The sequence below is a fragment of the Cannabis sativa genome, chromosome 1 (assembly GCF_029168945.1).
Source record: "Cannabis sativa cultivar Pink pepper isolate KNU-18-1 chromosome 1, ASM2916894v1, whole genome shotgun sequence".
NCBI lineage: Eukaryota > Viridiplantae > Streptophyta > Magnoliopsida > Rosales > Cannabaceae > Cannabis > Cannabis sativa.
In genome coordinates this window covers 28854187-28878537 of record NC_083601.1, presented here as the reverse complement: position 1 = coordinate 28878537, position 24351 = coordinate 28854187, and the positions used below count along the sequence as shown (strand labels likewise).

Genomic DNA, 24351 nt, shown 5'->3' with positions numbered 1-24351 from the left:
TCAGCTAGTCAACTTATGTACTACAACACAGAGAAACACATCACTTCACTCTACAAGAAAGGTGAATTAGAATGGTACGAGGGAAAGACAAAATACCAAGGCAGAAAAAAAGTTGGGTGGAAAATCTTGTTTTAACTCTTTCAATAATGTGAATTTCATTTTACAATTGACTAATTGGAACTCATTTACATTGTACACACCGCTGATTTACATTAACTTATGTATGCAAACTACAAGAGAAGTGGAATATAAATCTACTGCTATCGGAAACTCTATCCTTCGGATAGCACCAAATGAAAATCGGGCAACCAAGAGAAAGAAAAAGAGACTCTAGAGCAGCCTAAAGAATAAGTAAAACTATATATGAATGAAATAGAACGGTATACAAGAAAGGAACAAAATCACCTTGTCATCTCTGTGGATGGTCCAAGATTGGATTCATTTCTATTTGTGCAGCACCTAACTCTCTTGGATTCCCAAACTTCTCAGCTTCACTGGCAATTTGAACATCACAAGGGCTATAATACTGATGAAGACACTTCACAACAAATCGAGGTAGAAGTGCCGCAACAATGATTCCAAGTAAACAGGACCAAAACAACCTGGTCTTTCCGATCTCAAAGATTGCCCTGTCAGCAAAAAATGTTATAATTGCAAACATCAGTCTCCACACACAATTGAACAAATGTTATGAATTAAATCGAAGACATGAAAAATGGTTGTCTGAAGAAATAAAGATGTAAGACTTGATATTATTAGATAAGAGAATGTACCAATAACCAACTAAGGATGGTACAGCATCAATGATCATGACACAAATCCAGGTTGCAATGATTGATCCCCAAATAGCAGCATGAGTAACCCAAGTCCAACGAATAACATCCATAGCCAAGTGCAAATTAACCAAAATAACCACGGCAACAGTCCAAAGATCCCCCAAGCTGGATCCATCAACGTTGCTTTCCCAGTATGCAAAAAGAGGGACAAAAAAGATGACTAGACTTTGCCACAATGTATCAATTACTGTTAGCCAAAACAGTTTTGAGTTGTAGCTTTCTTGTCTGTGACCAGCACCATAAAGTTGAGGATACTGTAAAAGAGTTCTTCTACTTAAATCTTTGTCAAGAATTCCAACAATTATAGTAGGCACCGAAGTATAGATCACAGAATACAACACGCTGCTCCATTCGTTAATTGCAGTTGTCAAAGTGAAACTTGTGAAGAGGACATACCTACAAGAAATTGTGAGACGTATAAGATAGATAATAAGCAAGAGAAAGCTCTCTAGACATATTAAACTCTCAATCTTTCTCTAGCACAGTAAAACTTTAGTGAGCAGAGAGAGAGAGAATGATTACTCACCAAAATAAAACAAGAACAAATACTGCATTCCTATAAAAATTGTACAAAATCATGTAACCCATTCGCTGGTAATTCCAATGTCCATGGACCAACAAAAGGGGAACCAAGAATCTGAATTGGCCCATTGCAAAATCTGATGCCATTACAGCTTGTCGACCCTCTTGGCCACTGATACCAACTCCAACATCAGCCATTTGAATCATTGAAACGTCATTAGCACCTAGAGACAATCCCACAGAAATTTCTAACATCAGCTATGAGTGCAAATAATTATTTTTGGGAGCATAAGATAAAATAAATAGTTTGAAATTTACCATCTCCAATGGCCAGTGTCATGTCAGAAGTTCTCTTCTTTACAAGGGCAACAATTCCAGCTTTTTGCAATGGAGCCACACGGCAACATAGCACTACAGAACATTTACTTGCCAACTCAAAGAGCTGAAATTTTGAAATGCATAAGTTAGCTATAATTTAAAATATCATTCAAGGCTTGCTTAAGAAAACTTGATCAAGAATCAGTTACCTCTTCCTCAAGTTCACTGTCAAGAATATAAACAAGGCTAGTACCATCAATGATCAAGGCAACTGGAGTTGGACCATCTCGAGAGGTTCCTTCATTATTGTATGTGACCCCAGACACTGTCACAAGCTTTTTAGCCATGAGTATTGCATCTTGTAAACTTCTTCTACAAGAATCTTTAGAGTTGCTGTTAATAATAATTTGGGTCATCCTAGACGTTAGGAGCCTCGAAGAGTAGCCAATTGATATGGCCGTTTCTTGCTTGTCCCCTGTCAAAACCCAAACCTTAATTCCAGCTGCTCTTAGACATTCTATGGCTTCAGGCACCCCTAGTTGCAGCTTATCTTCAATTCCTGAGGCGCCAAGTATTCTAAGATTTTTCTCTATGTTGCTAGCAACCTTGCGAAGCTGAGCAGCCCGACCCAGCAAAGCAGTGCTTGCTGCCTCAAACGAAGAGTGCCACTGCTCGAATTCTGAAGAACTTAGATCCCGCATCCCAACAACAAGTGTTCTTAAACCAATTGAGGAGTAAGCATGAAGATGGCCTTCTGTTGCACGTACTATGCTTAAGTTTACAGATTTATCAATCACATTAAACATCGTCGTATCAGCACCTTTTACAAAAACTTTCACAGAATTGTCAGGGCACCCTAGTATGACCGACATTCTCTTACGATCACTATCAAACTCATGCAAACCCAAAACATTGAACCTGCATGGTTCAAGATTAATAAGCATTGCAATATCAGTAAGGCTTCAACAGTATTAAGACAAAAAGCAACCAGGTAAGTATGGAAGGATGACACCAGTTAAAATTACCTTTGCCTTTGTCCATGAATATCGATAATTATATGCCCTGAGGTTCTTTCAATAAGCATAAATCCATAGGCTGCAGCAGCATAAACCAATGCCTGTTCATCTGGTGACTCCCCTTGGTAATCCATCAACTTCACACTAGGATCTGATGTATCTGTCACAAGAGGAACAATTGTATTGCAAGCTGCCAAGGAAAGTAAGAAATCATGCACTTGTGCGCCTCTACTAGTATCCCGTCCACTCTTTGCAAGTTGTAGGAGCTCTGGATCAACATTCACCTTCATCTTCGGCCTCAAAGTATTTCCATCAACTGAATACAGATAAGGTATACAGAATTCAAATTTCAAACCTTCAATAAGTAAATTTAGTAGTAAAAAAACAGCATATACCAAAACAAAGGTTGAAATGACAATGATGATGCTGATAATGCAATGAGACCAAACAATGATAATAAGCTCTAATCAAAGAAAATAATCTCAAAAACATAAATTGTTCACCTTGAACTGAGTAACCTGGGAGCTCAGTTTCTGAACTCTCTTTGCTGCCATTGTAATCCACCCCCCAAATGCTAGCACACTTAAACTCCATCTTGTTCTCGGTAAGAGTACCGGTTTTATCTGAAAATACATACTTTATCTGTCCTAAATCTTCATTTATATTTAGAGCCCTGCACTGAAATCTTGAATTTGAGGCTTCATCATACATTTGTGCATCTCGGATCATAAAATAAGCCTGTCCAACTCGAACAAGCTCCATTGAAATGTACAGAGAAATAGGGATCATAATCTGGAAGACAATGACAGACATGAGGAAAGTGAAAAATATCTCCATTCCCCACCCATAGTACTCATAATTCTCCTCATCCCCCTTAGAAAAGTCCTTTCTCCGATAAAATGGGAGGTAATCCAATTCATCCCTGTGGCGCCTCAACCAAACACCAGCACATACAGACACAACACTACACAAAAGAATAAGAAACACAGAAAGAATGATGATCTCTAAGTTCATACGGGTCTCAAGCCGGCTCCTCTTAGAAGGGGCACCAGAATTGTTGAGCATAGCTTTTGTCTCCCTCCCAGCATACACTGCAACCCCAATAGCCCATCCAGTATTCTTGAGCTCACAACCTCGAATAATAATGTTAGAGGGTCCCAAAGACAGTTTCTTCCCATCAATATCAAGATTTGCCTGGAATCCATAAATATTCCTATTGGGTTTCTCACACTTAATAATCCCACTAATCTTTTCTTTCTCAGGCAACTTTGACAGAGTTTCTTGCTTAGCATACCGAGTCTTCAAATTAGACTCTCCATCTAAATTGATAGTCTGAACATAAGCAACCCCAGTTGGATCACTGGTCGAGAGCAACACCATATCACAAGGAATAGTTTCATTTGCATGAATTTTGATGATTTCACCAACTTGAATATCCTTCCATCTTTTTGGCTGGAACTCATTGTTGACCAGAATTGAAGCCAATCTGTTGTTTTCAATTCGGTCAGACCGATGGCGCCTGTAATCTTCATAAGCATCTTTAACAGCAGTAACTAAGAGAACAAAAGCCAAAGGTAAAATGGAAGCTGTTCTACCAAAAACAGCCAGTTGAGGAAGCTGATTGAGCACAGCTATAACAAGAAAATATATGTATGCGACTCTGTGAAATTGCTCAAATAAATTTCTTGGCAAGAATGTAAATATTGAATACTTTGCTGTCTTAATTGTGTTCGAAGCGAATTCGAATCTCTCATTGGTTTTCCCTGGATCATCAATGTATACCAACCTCGCGTCCTCGTCGTTAATCTCCTTTAATGACATGCTGAACGCCTCGGAATCTGCAGCTCTGGACCCATACCTCACGGGCTTCGGACCCAGATCACCAAAATTCACTTCTCTAATGGAATTTGCAGCTGAGGTCCTGGACTGATATGAAGAAATGCTTCTTCTGGATGATGAAGTATTGAAAGTTGACTCTATATGAATAGAGTTTTCAGCTGGTGATTTGGAGTCCATCCCAACTTGAGTTGGGTTTTCTTGAAAGTTTAGAAACTACAGTTATGGCGGGGAGATTTGAATCTAAAGGCTTGATCTGAGGAAACTGAGTCAATAATCGTCAAATTCATGAAATACCATGATGAAGAAATCAATCATAGCGAATGAAATTTACCACAACTGTTCTAAAGAAAAGAAACCCAGTTCGCTACTTAATTAATTATACACGAATAAGCTGTACAAGAAAAGAAAAATCAAATCTTTGAGAAGTAAAACAAAGAACTCTGTTTCGTTTTATTCAAAGCTTGGTTTTTTTTTCCTTTTTGTCTCTGGCTTTGAACTTACTCGCTTGCTGACCAAGGCAACATTTTAGAGAGTTAAGAACTATGAACACGAAGAAGAAGAAGAAGAAGAAGAAGAAGAAGAAGAAGAAGAGGAAATGAATTGTGGTGTGGTGACTATTAAGCTTGGTTCTCTTCGGCTACAAATGAGCTGGTCATCAAAGAAACGTGTTGTTAACAAGGGATAAACGCTAAAGGTCAAAGCCATTGTTAGAAGCTACAGAGAGAGAGAGAGAGAGAGAGAATCTAGAGAGAGAAAAGTACAAAGGAACAGGAGAGAGAGGGCGGCTACTACAAGAAAACTAAGAAAAAGGAGAAGAAGAAGTCATAATGGGTGGCGACAATAATAAAAACCCATTCGAGATCGAAACTTAAAATCAAAATTATCAATAAATAATCCAATAAAAAAGTCTACTTTCCTCTCCCCCACGTAGAAGGTAGAAAATCAAATTATTGATTGATTGTATGTAATGAGAATGAGATCGTCCTTCTTCTTCTTCTTCTTATTATTCAAATTTCTTCTAGAAGGAAGGACTGATATAACTAAAATAACTATTATTTTTATTCAGATTTTTCTTTTTATTTTATTTTCTGTCAAAAAAAAAAAGCTATCTTTTAAATTAAATAGACAGAGAGAGAAGGGTGGTTTGGGTGGTCCGACTGTCTGAATTTGACCCATGTAAATGTAATGAGTTGTTTTTGTTTATATATATTCTCGGAAGCTCAGAAAGATGTAGACAGCTTCCTCTCTTGTCTCATTTTTATTTCTTGTTCGATTCAGTTCTCATGTGTTTCTTATGTCCAAATACATATTACTTTCCTAAATTTGATTCCGATATTTATGGAAGAACCTACCAATTATATGAGAATTTATAAGTTTAAAAATTGTATTTGGGAGACATTACTGCTTTTTTAAGTTAATGTCCTGAATTTGTTCAGTAGCATTAAAATACATTCAACAATTTCATACCATAAAATTATAAATTATGGGTTCCTTTGGAATGCCGTATTAGGTCGTATTGTATTGTATTGTATTATATTGAATTGTATTTTATATAATATTTTTATGTAAAACTATATGTGGCATTAACTTTTATTGATACTTAAATATATAATATTTTAGTATAAATTAAAATTTAATATAGTATTATATAAAAATATGATATATAATCCAATTCAATATAATACAATACAATACGACCTAATACGGCATTCAAAACGAGCCCTATAAATAATGTTAGATACATACTTAAATTATATACACTTATTATATATAATCATTTTTAGTTGTGTGGTTAAAATTTATTAGAGTAATATATGTAAAAAAAATGCGTATGTTGAGTGTGTTTGAATCATTATTCTAATTTTTTCAATGAGATTAAGTAATTTGAGTTATCTCTATGAATAGTATTATATAAGTTGATTGATTTTTCAACATCCTCACTAATTTTATAATAAAATTTAGATTTTTGACCCTGAACTTTAACATGTACCAAATCATGCCTTCTGAACTATAGGGATTGTTGGATTTAAGGACTTTTTTCTAATTTTAGTAAAAAAGTCTAACATGAATGAAAATTAAGCGGTCATAATTTAATACATGTCAAAGTTCAATAGGCATGATTTGGTAAATATCAAAATCTGGGGAGTATGATCTAGTACATAAACAATCACTAAAATAGTATAATTGAATGAAATTAGACAAAAGTCCTTAAATCCAACAATCTCAATAGTTCATGGGGCATTTTTAACGACCTTAAAAGTTCAAGGGGCAATATTTGGTACATGTCAAAGTTCAGGAGGCAAAAATCCTAATTAGCCTAAAATTTATGGTAAATTGCAGTGTAAATACCTAATGTTTTAGATTTTATACACTTATATAGTTAATGTTTATTTTTGGAGGTAAAAATACCTAATGTTGCAATTCTCTTACAACTTTACTACCACTTCCGTAAATATAGACACGTAGAGGGCACAAATGCATTATATTTATTTATTTTATTTAAAATTTAATATTCTTAATATCAAAAAAATAAATACTACTTGTTTAAAAAAAATAAGAGAGATGCAATACTAAATTATCATAGCGGAGTGAATCAGTGCAATATATGGAACATGATTATTGAATTGAAGTGTCAATATCATGTGAAAATTAGTATGAGAACTGGTTTTTTTTTTTTTTGAAACAAGTAGCATTTAGTTTCTGATATTAAAAATATTAAGTTTTAAAATAAAATTAAAATAAATGTAATGCATCTGAACCCTTCACGTGTTCATATTTATGAGTTAACGGAAGTGGTAATAACAGTATAAGAGAAAGAATTATAACATTAGGTATTTTTGCCTTCAAAAATAAACATTAGGTATTTAAGTGTATAAAATCTAAAATATTAAGTATTTATGCCTCAATTTACTCTAAAATTTATGTAATTTAATTATGCTTTCGAAACACATAATTATACATGAGTACATATTTAAAAGTAGTGTGATTATTTTAAAGTATCACTATTATTTTTTGCTCATTTTTAGCTATTTGAGGTATGTGTTGAATGTTGATGAACGTTTTGATAAACAAATATTGATCAAGCTTTTGTTTAGGAGAACAAAGTGATCAAAGTTGGATTAACTTAATTAAAATAAAATGTGGACAGTGAACATATTATTTTTAAGAGAATTATCAAAAAATATTATTGGTGTTTAGTATTTTTTTTTTAGTATTATACTCTTAGTGTAATTAAATATAGGATTAATTAATTAAGTTAATCCAACTTTGATTAACTCTTAGTATTATACTCTTAGATTTTCGCGGCCTATGGTTGGCAAAGCATGCTCTGCGGTTAGACGATGAGCTATCCTGGTTCGAGGAGGTTCCAGTGCCGGTGGCGGACGTGGGCGTCGTAAATTCATGAGTGATTTTAATCACTTTGTCAAAAAAAAAAAAAAAAAAAATATAGGATTTTATATAATTTAACAAAATAACTTTTAAAAAATATCAATAACTAATAATAAAACGTCACTTATAAAAAGTTCTGAGCACTATTGGTATACTCTATTTTTAATGTGGAAATTCTGTCAAAAAAAATTAGAAAAAAATTAGTAAAAACTCGGCTCCATAAATGTGAGTTAGGCAACTTTTTTAGTTAAACTACACTTGTCACAAAAGTACTTATGAATTATTATTTGATTGACATTAAAAGCATAAAAACAAGTCAATTTTACAATTACACGTTTTGATCACAAAATCTTGTATAGTGATGCTATATGAGTATTTGAGCATTTAATAAAAGTGATTATAGTTGAGGTGATTTTATGGTTGCTTTTCATCTTTATCCATTGTTGTCATAGCATTGTTTTTTTTTTTTCCTATATTTTCAGTCGAAGCCTTGTCCCTATTCGATAGACATTAAAATAAAATGATATGAATATTAAAAAAGTTATTACTTTTATCTATTATAACTTAACATAACATTATTAGTAGAATTCATTGTTTTAAGTGATAAAACATAAACATACCAGAGTAAGATTTTTACTAATAACTAACTTTCTCAACCAAAATTCAAGTGTAACAATAAATAAAAATATGCTATTAAGAATTTTTTTTAACTCTTATAACTATTGAATCGTATTTTTGAATTTTTTTACCGGTTAATAATTCTCTGACTTATTCAAATTCACAATGTTAAAATATAGAATATTTGTTATGTTATTATTTTATTTAGCTAAAAAAAATACTTGTTTTATTGTTAAGAAAATGCTACAATTATACATGTATATATAATTATAGAAAAAAAAAAAGTGAACAAATAAAGTTCATGAAAAATTTTGTAATCTCAATTTACTAATTAATTTGCAAAAATCCTACGAAAATAAAATGAATGGTGTATACCAAAACTTTGTTAGAGATTTTATAACAATGGAAGAAAATCAAGATTTATTACAACTCTATTGTAAAATAATACAAGGACTAAAATAAGAGATTGATTAAATATATGTTACAATACATATATATACACTATATATATCACATATATATATATATATGAAAGGTAGAAGAGAAGATTACAACACATGTAATATAATATATATATATATAACAAGAGAATAAGATCTGTATATATATATAAATACTCACTCACAACCTTGAGTGTAGATTAGTGGGGATCACCATGACTTGAACAAGGTATTACACCTTTGTCCAAAAGCTTATTTCCCCTATCTCTAAGCACTAAGGGAACTCTCTAGGAAATAGCTTTGGGAATTATCAAGCCTTAGGGTTTTCTAGCAAAGTGCTTTCTTGATAGAAAACTTGACATCTCTCAATGAGCACATTAGACTCCTTTATATAGTGTTTAGGTGATCACTCTTAGGATTCAAACACACCATCTCATTTCTCTCATAAAATGAGCATTAATATAGTTTGTAACAACTATATTTCAAACCATTTGAATCCTATCATCAAATTGTGTAACATCTCTTTTATTACACAATATTATGATCAACCAAAAGAAGTTACAAAAGCAATTAACTTTGTAACTCTTCTCCATGTTATAAAGTGTAGGTTACAATTTTAGGTTAAATAAATTATATGTTACACAATTTATTTACTAAACACCTAATACATATTATTCACATAATAATATATATTACTACATTTTAATCTACACTTATTATATTATAAAATAATATAACAATCCCCCACTAGATTAAAATGTGTAACACACTTGTAACACACTTGTAACATTTATTTAATCAATCAAAATATTATATCAAAATATAACATTCCCCCACTTTGATTGAATAAATACACACTTTCAAAGAAGTCTTGCTTAGGTGCATTAGGTAAAATGTCTTTCGACTTGAATTTTACCTTAGTGTAGTTACCACAAAGTTTGATGAAATTTTGGTTGCCGTAGCATTGAACCACTATTTCTTTAGTACAAACCGGTGATAACACACACCCTCGCTAATGCTCACTTGAGACCGCGTGTCTCGCTCTTGCAGATTAATGGCCATGTGCAAAATTCCAATTCATAGACTCTCTAGAGAATACTCCCAATTCTCATAAGAGGCGGCACCACCTCTAGCCCATATAGGTGGAGTTTTAGTGTCTCACCACTCTTTAGACACTTCTTAAGCTTAAGTGAGTTTTCTTAAGCTTAAGCTCCATTAAAAAACCTTTCGGTTTTAACCCTCAATTTTCACCACATGTACTCATTCATAAATGAGACAATTGAGTACCATATTCACTCTATTGACTTGTTATTACCTATTGAACTTAAGACTAGATGTTTACTAGTATTAAGATAGGTTACCATCAATGAGCAAAACACTAAGGGAGTTTAGGTCCCATCCCTCGAAAATTCATGCTTTAATCTTGTACGGAGATTAAGCGATTTGTTATAACCTCTCACTATTGATTCCATGTGAATCATGCATGCCAAAAATATAGTGTTCACTTTGTGACCACTTTTCTCCTTAAGCACTTAAGCTTTGAAAATTCAATCATAAAAGATTAATTTTCACACAACTCAAATTCTCAATATTTTTGATACCAAGCATATCAAATTAAACACTAATTTAGACACCAAACATGTCTAAATTGCACTTTATTTTAAGACATCAAGTATGTCTCAAATTCTCATATTGGAGTGTGCACCCCCACACTTTCACATTTGACTTATCAAGATAATATCTTGATTTTAAAATATAGAAGACAACTTTGTCTCTATAACTCTTTTAATTAATTTCCTTCTTGAAATTATTTTCACTAAATTTTGACACCAAAATATGTCAAAATTTTACATATGCACATAGCCAAATTTAATTTAGAATTTGAATTCAAAATCAAATAAATTAATCAACAATGTCTCAACACATTTTGATTAAATTTGTGGCTCACCCCCACATTTCTATCATAAAGTGTATATAAAATATCACTTTTGTGTATTTCCTCTTGAAATGACTTTTTAAGGTCACCTTAAAAAATATCATTTGACATTTTTAGTTTTCTCAACAAAACTAAAATGTCAAACTCACATTACTACTCATAAAATAATGTGATTATTTTTACCATAATTTTAAAGTTATCTCCTCATTGAGATTGGCCCAAAATTATACCAAAGTTAACAAAATTCTCATCAATTTTGTTTACAACTTTGATTATTTAAGAATAAAAATTGCTTCACTATTTTTTGAATCTACATTGATTCATTTACTTTTGAGTCCAAAATTGCTCTTCCAATTTATGGCTCATTTCACAAGTTTGGATCCACTTTTAATCCATTTGTTCTTGCTATGACAAGACAATTCTCATAAGTGTAACTCTCATATAGTTCACTTTTCTTATCTCATAGTATGAGATGATTATCTCTTATAATTCAATAAAAGATATAACTTCTCAAAAGCCATCTTTTATTATCTCATAAAGTGAGATGTTCACCACCAAATTGAAAAAGAATTTAAAATATTCTTTATTCACAAAATAGATGATTATAATTCTCACAATAATAATAAACACTATTTTATTACTATCAACATTATTATCATGCTATGTAACTCATATATTAAAATAATATGTATGTTACTAATCAACATCTCATATGTAACATACACATAATATCAATATTAAATTAATAAATACACATGTTACATATCTCATATATATAACATATATACTATAATATACATGTATATCATATGCACATAATATATACATTAATTACACAACTATATATGTTACATACCTCACACATATATAACATATATATACACTTTAATATGCATGATATATATTATATACACATATATATTATATATGCATGTCTCATAATACATAGAAATAATTATTTCTACATATTTAATCTCACTAATATATATTATATCACATGCTCTACATATATATAATATATATTACTCATACATACATATTATATATTATATATCTCACATATATACATATAATAACATGATATAAAATTTAAATATCATATTATATACTACTATATATTATTAATATGATACAAACACATAATCACATATATATAACTCATATATATATATTATATTACTATCATATAAAATAGTAAATCACATAATATTCACCATCATGCTCACCCATGAATGGCTTTCACATAAAATCTCTTATCCTTGTATTCTCACAATCTTGATTTATCTCCTCTTCCATTGAAAAGGAATAAGCTTTTGATTGTTAGAGATTTTATAACAATGGAAGAAAATCAAGATTTATTACAACTCTATTGTAAAATAATACAAGGACTAAAATAAGAGATTGATTAAATATATGTTACAATACATATATATACACTATATATATCACATATATATATATGAAATGTAGAAGAGAAGATTACAACACATGTAATATAATATATATATATATAACAAGAGAATAATATATGTATATCTATATATATATAAATACTCACTCACAACCTTGAGTGTAGATATGTGGGGATCACCATGACTTGAACAAGGTATTACACCTTTGTCCAAAAGCTTATTTCCCCCTATCTCTAAGCACTAAGGGAACTCTCTAGGAAATAGCTTTGGGAATTATCAAGCCTTAGGGTTTTCTAGCAAAGTGCTTTCTTGATAGAAAACTTGACATCTCTCAATGAGCACATTAGACTCCTTTATATAGTGTTTAGGTGATCACTCTTAGGATTCAAACACACCATCTCATTTCTCTCATAAAATGAGCATTAATATAGTTTGTAACAACTATATTTCAAACCATTTGAATCCTATCATCAAATTGTGTAACATCTCTTTTATTACACAATATTATGATCAACCAAAAGAAGTTACAAAAGCAATTAACTTTGTAACTCTTCTCCATGTTATAAAGTGTAGGTTACAATTTTAGGTTAAATAAATTATATGTTACACAATTTATTTACTAAACACCTAATACATATTATTCACATAATAATATATATTACTACATTTTAATCTACACTTATTATATTATAAAATAATATAACAAACTTAATAAAATATAATTTTTTTTTACGTAAAATTTTACAATACAATTTTTTGAAACCCTTTAAAATAAATGCATTGATGTACTCTTTTATTTTGGTATTTAATAAAAATATTTAGTCTAAATTTTGTTATGATTGTATAAGTTTTAGTTATTTAATACATTTGTCTAAATTTTGAGGAATTCAAAAAAAAAATTAGCATGTTAAAAATAAAATTTATTACACGTGTGATTTTTTTTATTTTATATGTGTATGAAATAAATTGTTTGAACATTGATTTTTACATTATAAATTATTCTAAATTTTTAAATAATTATAACATATATAATTATAAAAAAAATTAATCTAATTTTTTTTTATAAATGCGAAAGTAATTAAAAATTAATTAGAATATAACCATTTAAGTGGGGTGCATAGATATTGAAAAACCAACCAAAACCATATGAGTCCTTTAATTGGAAAATAAATCTAAATCATGATGGGAATCCGGTTATTAAATTATTTTTTTTTCTTTTCTTTTCTTTTTTGAAATGGGGTATTAAACTATTCTTCAAACATATTTTAATATTAAATAACTCTTATACGTACAATAATAATGTTAAATATTATATTATTGTAGCTGTGTGGATCTCTAATAATGTTACACACAAGCGTGTAAAATTCGAATCATTATTCCTTATTCAATTTTTGTTTATTTGATTATTAATTTTCTAAAAAAAAAAAAAAAGTAGGTAGCTTACCTATATTAACTTCAAATCAATAAATGAATAATAAAAGAAGTAATTAATGTATTTTACTTTACGGTTCAGTAATAGTATTCTATCAATTTTATACGCAATTCATCATTTTTTTTAAAAAAACAACTCATCACTTCTATTCACTCAAATCAAAATAAATGAATAATTTATAATTCTAATAACTTAAAAAAATGACAAAATAAAAAAATAAAAAAATGTATTTATATATCAATGAAGATTGTAAATATTGATACCAGGCCAGTGGTTTGAATTTCATTATCTTTCCTTACTAATATATCATATATATGGCACTTTTTTTTCTTCGAATCTCAAATAAAAAATACAAAAATGTTTTGATCACTTATAATTACACCAAACAGAATTGTACGCAATATTTAATCCAATAAAAAAATTAGACCAAACAGATATATATATATTATGTGAATTAGTCTATCACTAGAAGCATTAGTACGTACACTAGGTTAGGTGGTTACACAAATATTTACGATCATTTATATCATTATTCATTATTGGCTACATATTTTCTTATTTATTTGTGTAGGGGAGTAGGGGTGTTACTTCATTTTAAAGTCTTTTCACGATGAAAACAATTACACATAATTAATGAACCAAAACTTCATAATGTGAACAATGTCATTGAATAATAATAAGTGTAAATACTATTTTAGACATTGTATTTTGTAAAAATTATTAATTGGACTTTCTAATTTTATTAAATGATAAAGAGTAATTTGCGGCATAACCTCTTTAAGTGGTCAAGTTTTTGCAACTAACTCCCAATTTTAAAATTTTGGTGGTAAAACCTCCTAAACTCAAGTTCTGTTAGCAGTTAGCCTTAAATCTAATAATCTCAATAGTTCATGGAACATTTTCAATGACCTTAAAAGTTTAGGGAGTATGATTTAGTACATACCAAGATTCAGGGGCAAAAATCTTAATTAGCCATAAAAATACATTTGTAATTTTAAAAGGTAATTTTTCTCCTAAGCACAAACATATCCTCCTTATGACCATGGCTAAGCTTGTGTACACCCTTATTAATTTACTTCGTGCATAAATTAAGAAAAAAATTGGATATCAAACTTGCCATAATTATGTATTATTAATGTTGCTATTTAATTAGCTTCCTTCAAAAAGTAAAAAGTTACTATTTTCTCAAAATTTAATATTCAAAATTACAATTTCAACTCCAATTATATTGCATAACATCCAAATTTAAAAAAAAAAAAAAAAAAAGAAGTAGTTATCTTAATTCCAAATGACCTCTTAAATCTTATAACTAATAATATACTTTATTTTATAATAAAAGTTACAACTTTCCCCAATTGAATGGGTGAGTAGGTTGGTACCATCAAATCTAAAGTTGAATATATTTATTTATATCCAATTATTTTATTTTGCTCAATTTTGATCATATTACAATACCATCTAATACTATAGTTATTTATCTTATTTTATACAACATTATGTATCACCAAATTGGCATTTTCCAACTCTGACGAGTCATCCACGATGATACAAAAGAGGTAACATATCTTAATGATATTTCTTCTTTTCATGATCTAAATATGTAGTGGTGCATTATTGGTGTTCATTGATTCATATGTATATATGACTATGAAGTTATTTTCTCCCATTTAATGGGTTCTTGTTTCTAATAACATGGGAAGTTGAATCTAGCTGTTTGTCAGTGAGTAAAACAGTACCAATTCAATTGACACATCATCATTATTATTATTATTATTATTTTAAATGAATAAATCAATTTGGTACACTAGACTAGTATAGTAACGTAAGAAAGAAAGAGTAATCAATTTTGAAGATAAAAGTGTCAAATGTGTATAAATTAATAATTGTCATAATTTTGTGGTAAGTGTACTATTCTCATATATCTCTATCTTCTTAAATGTCATGTTATTTGAAATCATTCAATATTTATAAATTATATGTGTGTGAGTAGATAGATATAATTAGATATTGTGTTGTCATAACTTTATTTTTCTTTTTGTATTTTATTATGGAATATTCAATGCATATATAAAATAAAGATATATTAATCATATCATTACGTACGTACTCTAATTCTAAAATGTTACAGAACTAATCCACTTATGTCATATAAATCCATTTTGTATATATGTATGCTATCATCATTCATTGGATCACAGTAGAATACAGAAAAGTCTTTACATTTTTAGTCCATTCAAAACTGGTTTTAGTCTTCTAGAGATGAAGGAGGAAATTTAAACTATTTTATTTATTTAATTATTTTGAAAGGGGAGGAATTTTCTTCAAGGTTGAGGCAAACGAAAATTTGTATTGTAATTATTAATATAATTTCATTCTTCTAATTAGATATTATGTTATATATATTAATTAATTATTTGAAGTAGCATGAGGTATTAGGTATGAGGTAATGTTTTAATAAGAATAGTAAAATCTTTTACGACTATGTTTGGTATGAGATTTTTCTATTGTTATGGAAATACGATTAATCTCTTGTGAGGTTAATCTTAAATACTTTCAAAAATGTGGGTTTTAAATTTCACCTTCAATCTTAATACAATGAATTAAATATATTAATATTTCAAATTGTAGATTCTTGTGTTCAACCAAAACAATGCAATTTAATTAATAGTTATTTAACTATTGCATAACTAAATACCATTATAAGTTTCTAGACAATTATATTTTTTGTTTTATTATTTTAATTAATCAAATTATTTTGAACACCCCTCATACTCATACTTATGTAATGTAATGCTGGAAGGTGGACTATCTTGAATCACTGTTTTAATTTGTATGAAAACATCATATAAATATTGATTTAGAAACTAGAAATTGAAAGAATGATTATACATGATCGATAAGAATGTAGTAGTCCTTGTCGTCGGTTGCATTATAAATGCTAGGTTTTAAATTAAAACCATATAGGTGAACAATAATTACATAAGACTTTTGTGGATGAATTTGAAGAATTAGTAACACAACATAATATATCTAACCTATGTGAGGAAATTGTGACAACCAATAATGACCCATTAATGATTCGTTTATAGAAGATTAAAATCAAATAATAGATAGGAAGAGAAGAAAAAAAAGTCAAGAATTTAAAATTTATACAAAAACTTATAAATCTCTACATGAGAATCTATCTTTCCCAATAAAAAATAAAATAAAATTCTTATTCAGAATATGCTTTGAAGTTAAGCAAAAAAAAATTGACAAGCTTAAATCAAAATTAAAATAGAAATGAATATTAGCGTGTAAATCTGATTATATTTTTATTTAACAAAATTAAATATGTTTTCTTTATAACCTATTATTTGAATCCTAAAAATTTTAATTTAATTTTATTTATTTAAGTAGATTTTGATGGTGGTCCTTTGTATTTTTTTTTATTTTATATATATATATATATATACTAGAAGAGAGTTACGTGGCGAGCCACGTAAATATTAGTTTTATATAAGTTCTAGTGGTTTTTGTTTAAGAATTCAGTAATTAAGCAGATAGATTTATTTAATTTTTTCATATTTGTAAAGATTATAAATCTAAACTTTTAATTTTCTTGATTTGAGATTTTGAATTGTTTTGATTTATTTGTTTATGAATTTATTGAAATGCTTGAATATTTATTTGTTCTGATTTTGAATTGTTCTGATTTATTCATACTTAAATATTTATATTGATGATTATTAATGAAATTAGTATGTAGCTTTATGTTTCTAAAAAAAAAAAGGTATTTTTTAATATAGAGTTTAAATTTTATATTGATGATTGTTAATGAAATTAGTCTCTAACTTTATGTTTCTAGAAAAAAAAAAGTATTATTTTATATAGAGTTTAAATTTAAATGTATATAAACATATTTATTTTTAAAAAGAGTCATTCATAAAAAAAAAAAAATCGCATAAATACACAAATAAACTAAAAAAATTATCAAGTCTATGTGGCTCAAATTTTCGCAGAAACTATATATTTGTCGACCTAATTCATCATATATGCTAATGTGGAACTCCATAGGATCGTTACAAAGCCACTTGAAAACCCAAACTACAAAATCGAAATTAATCAAATCCACCCAACAATAAGAAGAAAATAGATTTACAAACACGTGGGCTTCAATAATTTAACAACATACAAAGCTAAATTTGTAATTAAGAATAATAACAAGAAAATTAAAAGAGTACCCGAAGATCTCCGAGCAAGTCCGATAATTTATGGGGAAGAAATTAGCAAGATCGAAAGATAGGTCTTTTTGAATAGGGAAGCAAGTGTGGAATATGATATGAAATTAATAATGATAGTATGCTGAGATATTTAACAATATTTTTTTTTTTGAAGGGGTTACAATTTTCTGTTCTCGAAAAAAATACACACTTCCAAAGAATATAGTATTATTTATTTATTTAGGCTTTTTATTTTTTTTATAATTTTTCATTTTGCCAATGTGGAAATAAAATTTGGAAAAAACTAAAAAAAAATAATTATAAGTACATCGTGAAAGTTTAGATCTAAAGATCTAAATTTATAGCCTGCCTATAATTTAATTTCTAAAAAAAATATCTGTAATGATGCAACAAAAAAAAAGAATAATAAAGAATAAATAATAATTATTGAATCTTTTTAATAACAAAGTGAGAGAGAGAAGGGTGGAAAGATTGATTCCATCAAAGCGGGTGAATCGGATGATATTTGGGTTGATCGAAAACTAATTATGGGTTTAATTAAAAAAAGATTTTTTAATTTTTTGGGTTTAATTATTGGGTTTATTTGTTAACGGGAGATCAAACTATTAACATCGTTAAACCAAGAAATGTCGTTAGATAGGCACTTTTAATATATAAAGATATATAGTATTAATAATATCGACTGTGGCCTAAATACTTTGTAATATTTTCTTTCAAAAATTATATATTTCTCATTATTTCATATATAAGACTCTTAAGTAGAATAGTTAAATGGAAATTTACATTTGATTGTAAAATAAAATACAGGTGAAACTATTTCCAGTTGGGGTCAGACCAAACTTGCAGGTTAAGTCTACATTACATTCTATTCTATGTACTTCAAAATTTCTATGGAGATGATTATATCCAACATGCTTCGTAATGTGCTTTTGGTATATTTGGTATATGGCTTTTTTCTCAACAAACCAATTCTTCCACAAATGAACAAAATCTTACGAAGCTAATCACAAAAAACAAAAGCATATATTATAATACAACACAATTCAGAATTTAGGTGATGATCTCACCCTCTTCTTCCTCCTTGTCATCTTCATCATCATCACTATTATCATTCGGAAACTTCTCTTCAACAATGCCGCCGTCCTCGCTGGACTTTTCCTTGAATATTACAGAAGGAAATGTCAAAGGTTTATCAGCTCCATCTTTGAAGAAAGAATTAGCTACCATGAACCTGAAAGCCTGCAGCAAGTAGCTCTTATCTCTAGTTATGTCAGCACTGAGAAGTTTCTCCAATAATGTCGGTTTCCTAATACTTAATGAAGGAACATTCGACGAAGCATTATTGTTGTTATTATCATTCATCCTTCGCTTCTTAGGATACCGTTCTCTTTTATCGGATCTCCTCCTTTTATCAAATTTGTTGGGAAATCTTCCCCTCTCATTCAATGGTCTCCCATTCTCTTCTTTGAGAGAACACCCCGGTATTTCTGCAACTTCAATTCCCAATTCAGCTTGCTTAGCTAGAATCTCCTTAAGTTGCTGCAAAAAGCAATTCTATGTATTAGAACTTAGAAGTTATATAAAGTATTTACATGAAGGCAAATGAAATCAAGAAAATTATGAAGCAGATACTATCCAACAGGTATCCCAGTAACTTGACCAACTACATCAATCTGTGGACACAAAGATGATAAAATATAGTCCAGTCTTGAAGATTCTTATACCATTCCACATCTAAACACAGCAGAACTATAGTCCTGTAATATGGTCATCAGTAGTTGAGAACATTCCAAGGGGGCTCCTAATGCAGTACGCCGGTACCCCTAATCCTCTCTCTTTTCTTTTTTTCTTTTTCAAGTAATGATAGATGTATTGTAATCTCTAATGTACTGGCCTTTTAAGTGTGAAGTTGGAAATTTAATAATTAAGATAGACGAGATGACTGGAGTTTGATGACACGATTGGCAACAGAAGGGGACGTGTTTCTTCCTAGCTTTCTAGAGAATTATGAGCAGCTCTGTATCTTGATTGCAAACGTGGCCATGCTGACTAAATAGACTTTTCTGTTTCCAGTGAAAACAGCCTCGGCAAAAAATGAATAAAGAAAATGCAGAGATGGGGAGAAGCAGACAATGTACCTCTCGGCGTAGCTCAGCCTCTTTCTCAAAACTCTCTTTGTCTTGCTGCTTTTTCATTAGCTTCTGCAATTGTGGAAAGAATTATTAAAGTCCCCATAAAAGAGGCAACTTTGGGCAATAAATACAGATTAAAAATCAGACCTTCTCTATGTTTCTCTGGGATGGATAGTTCTTTCTCCGTTCTTCACACCACTTTCGAATTTCTTCTTCCGAATACGTCAAAGCAAGAGATCTTCACATTTGTGATATAAAGAACAAAATTGAAAAGAAAAGTTAATTCCAACGTTACAATTACAGGAATCCAGAAATAAGAATGAACAATGAATACAAGAATGTTCAAATACAGAAATTGATGAAGCAAGAGGAAAGCAGTTACTTCAGTGTTCAGAATTTAGTTTGGGAGCATATTTCCTTCTTATGGAAAGATTACAAACTTTGGTGAACAAACAGCTCAGTGATTTTGATTTTGATTTATTTAATCATTTTCTAGATCTTTTGCCTATCATGGTTGCAGTGAACAAACAGTACAATCAATCTTTATAAATAATAGTGTTGGCAAGGAAAAAAGATAAGAAGGGATTTATAATCAATCATATAACAATGACCAAGGCTTTTCAAAATCACTATCACATTCCATGCCAACTAATTAGTTCAAGAACACACACATCAACAATTTAAGTTCAGCAAGTAATAAAGTTCAAATAAAGTGTCATATACTGATGAGCATGGTTTTCTGAAATTGTTCCTGAAGAGAAGTTCACACTTCACAATTCATACCACCAAAAAGCTCAGCATCATAAAGCATGAAAACATTAACTTCAGATTGTAAAGTTGCCTACAATCATGTGTTTTTTCTCTTAAAAGCACTGAAAAATTACCTTTTTTCTTCCCTCCCTTGGTTCAAAAAGTTGTCAGTTCCAAACCTTCCAGCCTTCTCATTATTTGACCCTGCATGTATGTGATATGTCTATGTTAGAATATATTGTCCACATTGAAGCAGTTAGGTTTAGTAATCGAAACTGAGTTCAGTTATAGAAAATAGGCGTAGGCTTCTAAAAAATCCCCCAAACCACATCATCGAATAATTGTATTCATAGTAGCATTAGCAGCAATCTTTTTGGCATTTTTCTTGTCTCTTTAACCCAAATGAAGGGTACTTTGCAATAAACAACACTCATGGTATTTATACTTATGTTACAGAGTAAATCAAAAGAGCTCAAGTGAAGGAATCTAATCACATTAGTACTTTCTGTTGCTTCCCATTATTCTGCCTAGTTGGACTAAGGAAGAAAATAAAACTTGGGAGAAAAGTAATATCTACAAACCTCTTCCTCTGTGAGCATTAGGAGTTCCAAACTTTTTGTTTCCATGTTTCATACCATGAAATTGAGAATTCTGAGATCTACACAAAATTTAACTCCATTGTAAATCGCAAGCCACTCATATAAATGAGAAAGCAAACAAATAGAAATCATTACAAATTATCTTACCTGCCTTGAGACATCCCTCCTTTTGTATTCCTGTTGAAGTTTCTATTCGATGGATTTTTCCCATTGGAAGGATTAAGCCCACCGCCACTTTGTAAATGGTTTCTCTGCAAACATAGTAAACACAGTTTTTGCTATTCAGTGGCAAATAAATCATTGATAACAACTAATTTGAAAACAAAAATACATTGACGAAAACAAAAGAAAGAAATGTAATAATAAAAGATGTAGAAACACATTTAAAGGTAGTAATCTAATAACAGCAAGGGAGACTTTAGGACCACTTCAAAGGATGAAAGAATAAAGTAAAAGAAAGGCTTAAGAAAACAGCCTCAACGATCAATGGATCAAAATAATATCATTTATGATAGCTCATACAAGAGCAAAGTCACCCACTCAATCTTAACTAAAACAAACTGACTTCTTTTTAATAAGCCATACCTGTGTTCCCATGAATCCTGAAGATTGCATGTTATTAGTTTGCTCCATAGGCAAGTTCCCTTGCAATTGTTGATTTGCTACAGGTGATGGTTTCAGTGTATTTACATCCATCACAGGCAGAGACAAGTTATGCTGATTCTGGTTAACTTGCGGTACAATCTGATTATAGTGCATATTACCAAATTGCGGACTAGCCAAAAAGGCAGGATTTTGAGGAATTGTGGGCTGTAGTGCTTGGTTCATAACCCCGTATGTATTCTGAGGAACAAACTGAGAAAGATTTTGCATTTGCATTTGCATAGGCAAAAATTGATTCATATTCTGCAAATGATTTGGCATACAGAATTGTCCAAAGGGCAAACCCATATTCTGATTGAAATGCGGTAAATTCGACATGTTACCGGGTTGAAATCCTTGCCCGCGAATGGGAAATGTGGCAATGGAGTTCATATGGTTTACACCAATCTGTGGACCAAATCCAACCTGGGGATTACCTTGTTGAGGCAAAGGGCCATTCGGGTTACCTAAATGGGGCGCTCCCATAAGATTATTTTGAGAAGGGAAACGATTGTTAGGTGCGTTCATGAAGCCGGGTTGAGTTGCCATGGAAGTAGGCGCATTGGGCATACAAGGACTACCAAAAGGGTTAGGAATTTGAGAATTGTTTAAACCAAATTGGGATTGAGGCCCCATAACCTGCTGTTTCATAAAAGCAAGAAACAAAAAATTGAGCCTTGAGAATAAATTGTCTGAATCATGCACTTACTTATTCATATAAAGAAATTGGAGAGAGAGAGAGGTACCTGTTGAGAAGGTTGAGCGGGGTTTTGCATGTTGGTGGAATGATTAGGAAAGGAATTGTAGAGAGGACGCATTTGAGAACATGAGAGAGCAGTGAGAGCAGTAGGGTTTTTGAAGCGAAGCTAGGGTTTAAGCTCTGTAAGTTATAACTGTAACCAAATGGAGTTTAATTTCAAGTACGAGTCTCTTTTTTAACACATCACATTAAAATAGAGAATTTTCATAAAAACAAAAACATTCAAATAGAGAAAATATATATTTTCTTTTTACAAAAATTATATTAATAAGGAAAAGAAAAACATATTATTTAAATAAAAATAAAAATATTTTACAATGAGCACATGCCACTTCAATAATAATAATAAATTATTAAAAAATATATTTGAGGTTTAATTATATGCTTATGCATGAGTAAAACTATCAAGCTATTCGTCTATATTTTTATACTCATAGCTAAGTGCATGAGTTGTAAATTTGTAATCTCCGGAACCAATTGCTCCATCATCGAAGATCTATTCTTTTCATTGTTTAATGTGTTCGTGATCATATAAATTAATCAAATTTATATAATTATTTTTGAAATAAAATTTGTGTTGCGAAAAATTATTAAATACTACGCAAGTGCATGCAATTAAGTAGTATACTTACGCAAGTGAGGTCGAACCACAGAGAATTGGATTAATTACTACTAAATTATACTTATAATTCTATTTGGCAAATCAATAGTTTTATGATTAAAAAGAATGAAAGTAATTCAGAAAACTTAAATAACACAATTGAAAGTTGAGCAAGATGAGATGATAGGGAGGTGAATCCTGTTGTTGTTTACCCAAATCGTTAATGCCTAATTGCTATCTTATTCTTGTAGTGAATGACAGATTATAAAGTAACCTAGCTCTTTTCAAATCTTCTAGGTCCTAAATCACATATTATCTAATTAATTCCTTAGTTAAACTAACATGAAATCAGCATTAGGTAATAATCTACTTGTCACATAAGTCATGTGAATACTCTCGTTTCACATAGAACTTCGATTATCTAAATTTTAGCATTCTCAATTCTCACTTTTCAGATTTTGAATTGAGATCATAGAACATACACAAGGTGATCAAGCTTATACATGGAATTAAACACAAATAAAGATAATTTCACAATCAAGAATGGAGGAATGGCAATTAAACATTAACTAAGCAAAAACATTAAACAACATTCATCATCCTCCCTAAATGAAAAATTTAGTTCAGAAATAAATCCATAACCATTCCTATGACAATATTCAACATAGAGGAATTAAAGAGGAATAGAGAAAGAAACTGTTGGTGGAATGACTCTAGATCTTCACTTTGATTTCCCCTCCTCTTCCTACCGCTTTCTGCTGTGTTTTAGGGTTCCAAATCGCTTTTTCAAAATGGTATTTTTCTTGGCTCAGCTCATCTTTTACTGGATTTTTGCATCCCGAGACCTCTATTATTCCAAAGAATCTGAAAACATAGAAAACAAAC

General features: G+C 30.1%; 2 protein-coding genes across 3 annotated transcripts; both read right to left on the bottom strand.

Moving 5' to 3' along the window:
• Positions 1–103: 103 nt before the first annotated feature.
• LOC115705589 (phospholipid-transporting ATPase 1-like) lies at positions 104–5699 on the bottom strand. The gene is made up of 7 exons (XM_030632962.2): positions 3196–5699; positions 2702–3008; positions 1886–2594; positions 1677–1800; positions 1363–1582; positions 774–1232; positions 104–629 (listed from the first exon to the last, which is right to left on the bottom strand). The coding sequence occupies exons 1-7, from the start codon at positions 4706–4708 to the stop codon at positions 410–412; spliced, it is 3552 nt and encodes a 1183-aa protein (XP_030488822.2). The 5' UTR covers positions 4709–5699; the 3' UTR covers positions 104–409.
• Positions 5700–18741: 13042 nt separating this feature from the next.
• LOC115704319 (uncharacterized) lies at positions 18742–23059 on the bottom strand. Of its 2 annotated transcripts, none has more exons than XM_061107135.1 (8): positions 22852–23059; positions 22049–22747; positions 21611–21714; positions 21446–21522; positions 20999–21068; positions 20262–20352; positions 20121–20183; positions 18742–19521 (listed from the first exon to the last, which is right to left on the bottom strand). In XM_061107135.1, exons 1-8 carry the CDS (start codon positions 22921–22923, stop codon positions 19033–19035), a joined length of 1665 nt encoding a protein of 554 aa, XP_060963118.1. In that variant the 5' UTR covers positions 22924–23059; the 3' UTR covers positions 18742–19032. The 2 variants fall into 2 exon arrangements, with proteins under 2 accessions (XP_060963118.1, XP_060963119.1); XM_061107136.1 differs by having other exon boundaries at positions 22049–22744; positions 22852–23035.
• Positions 23060–24351: the final 1292 nt, after the last annotated feature.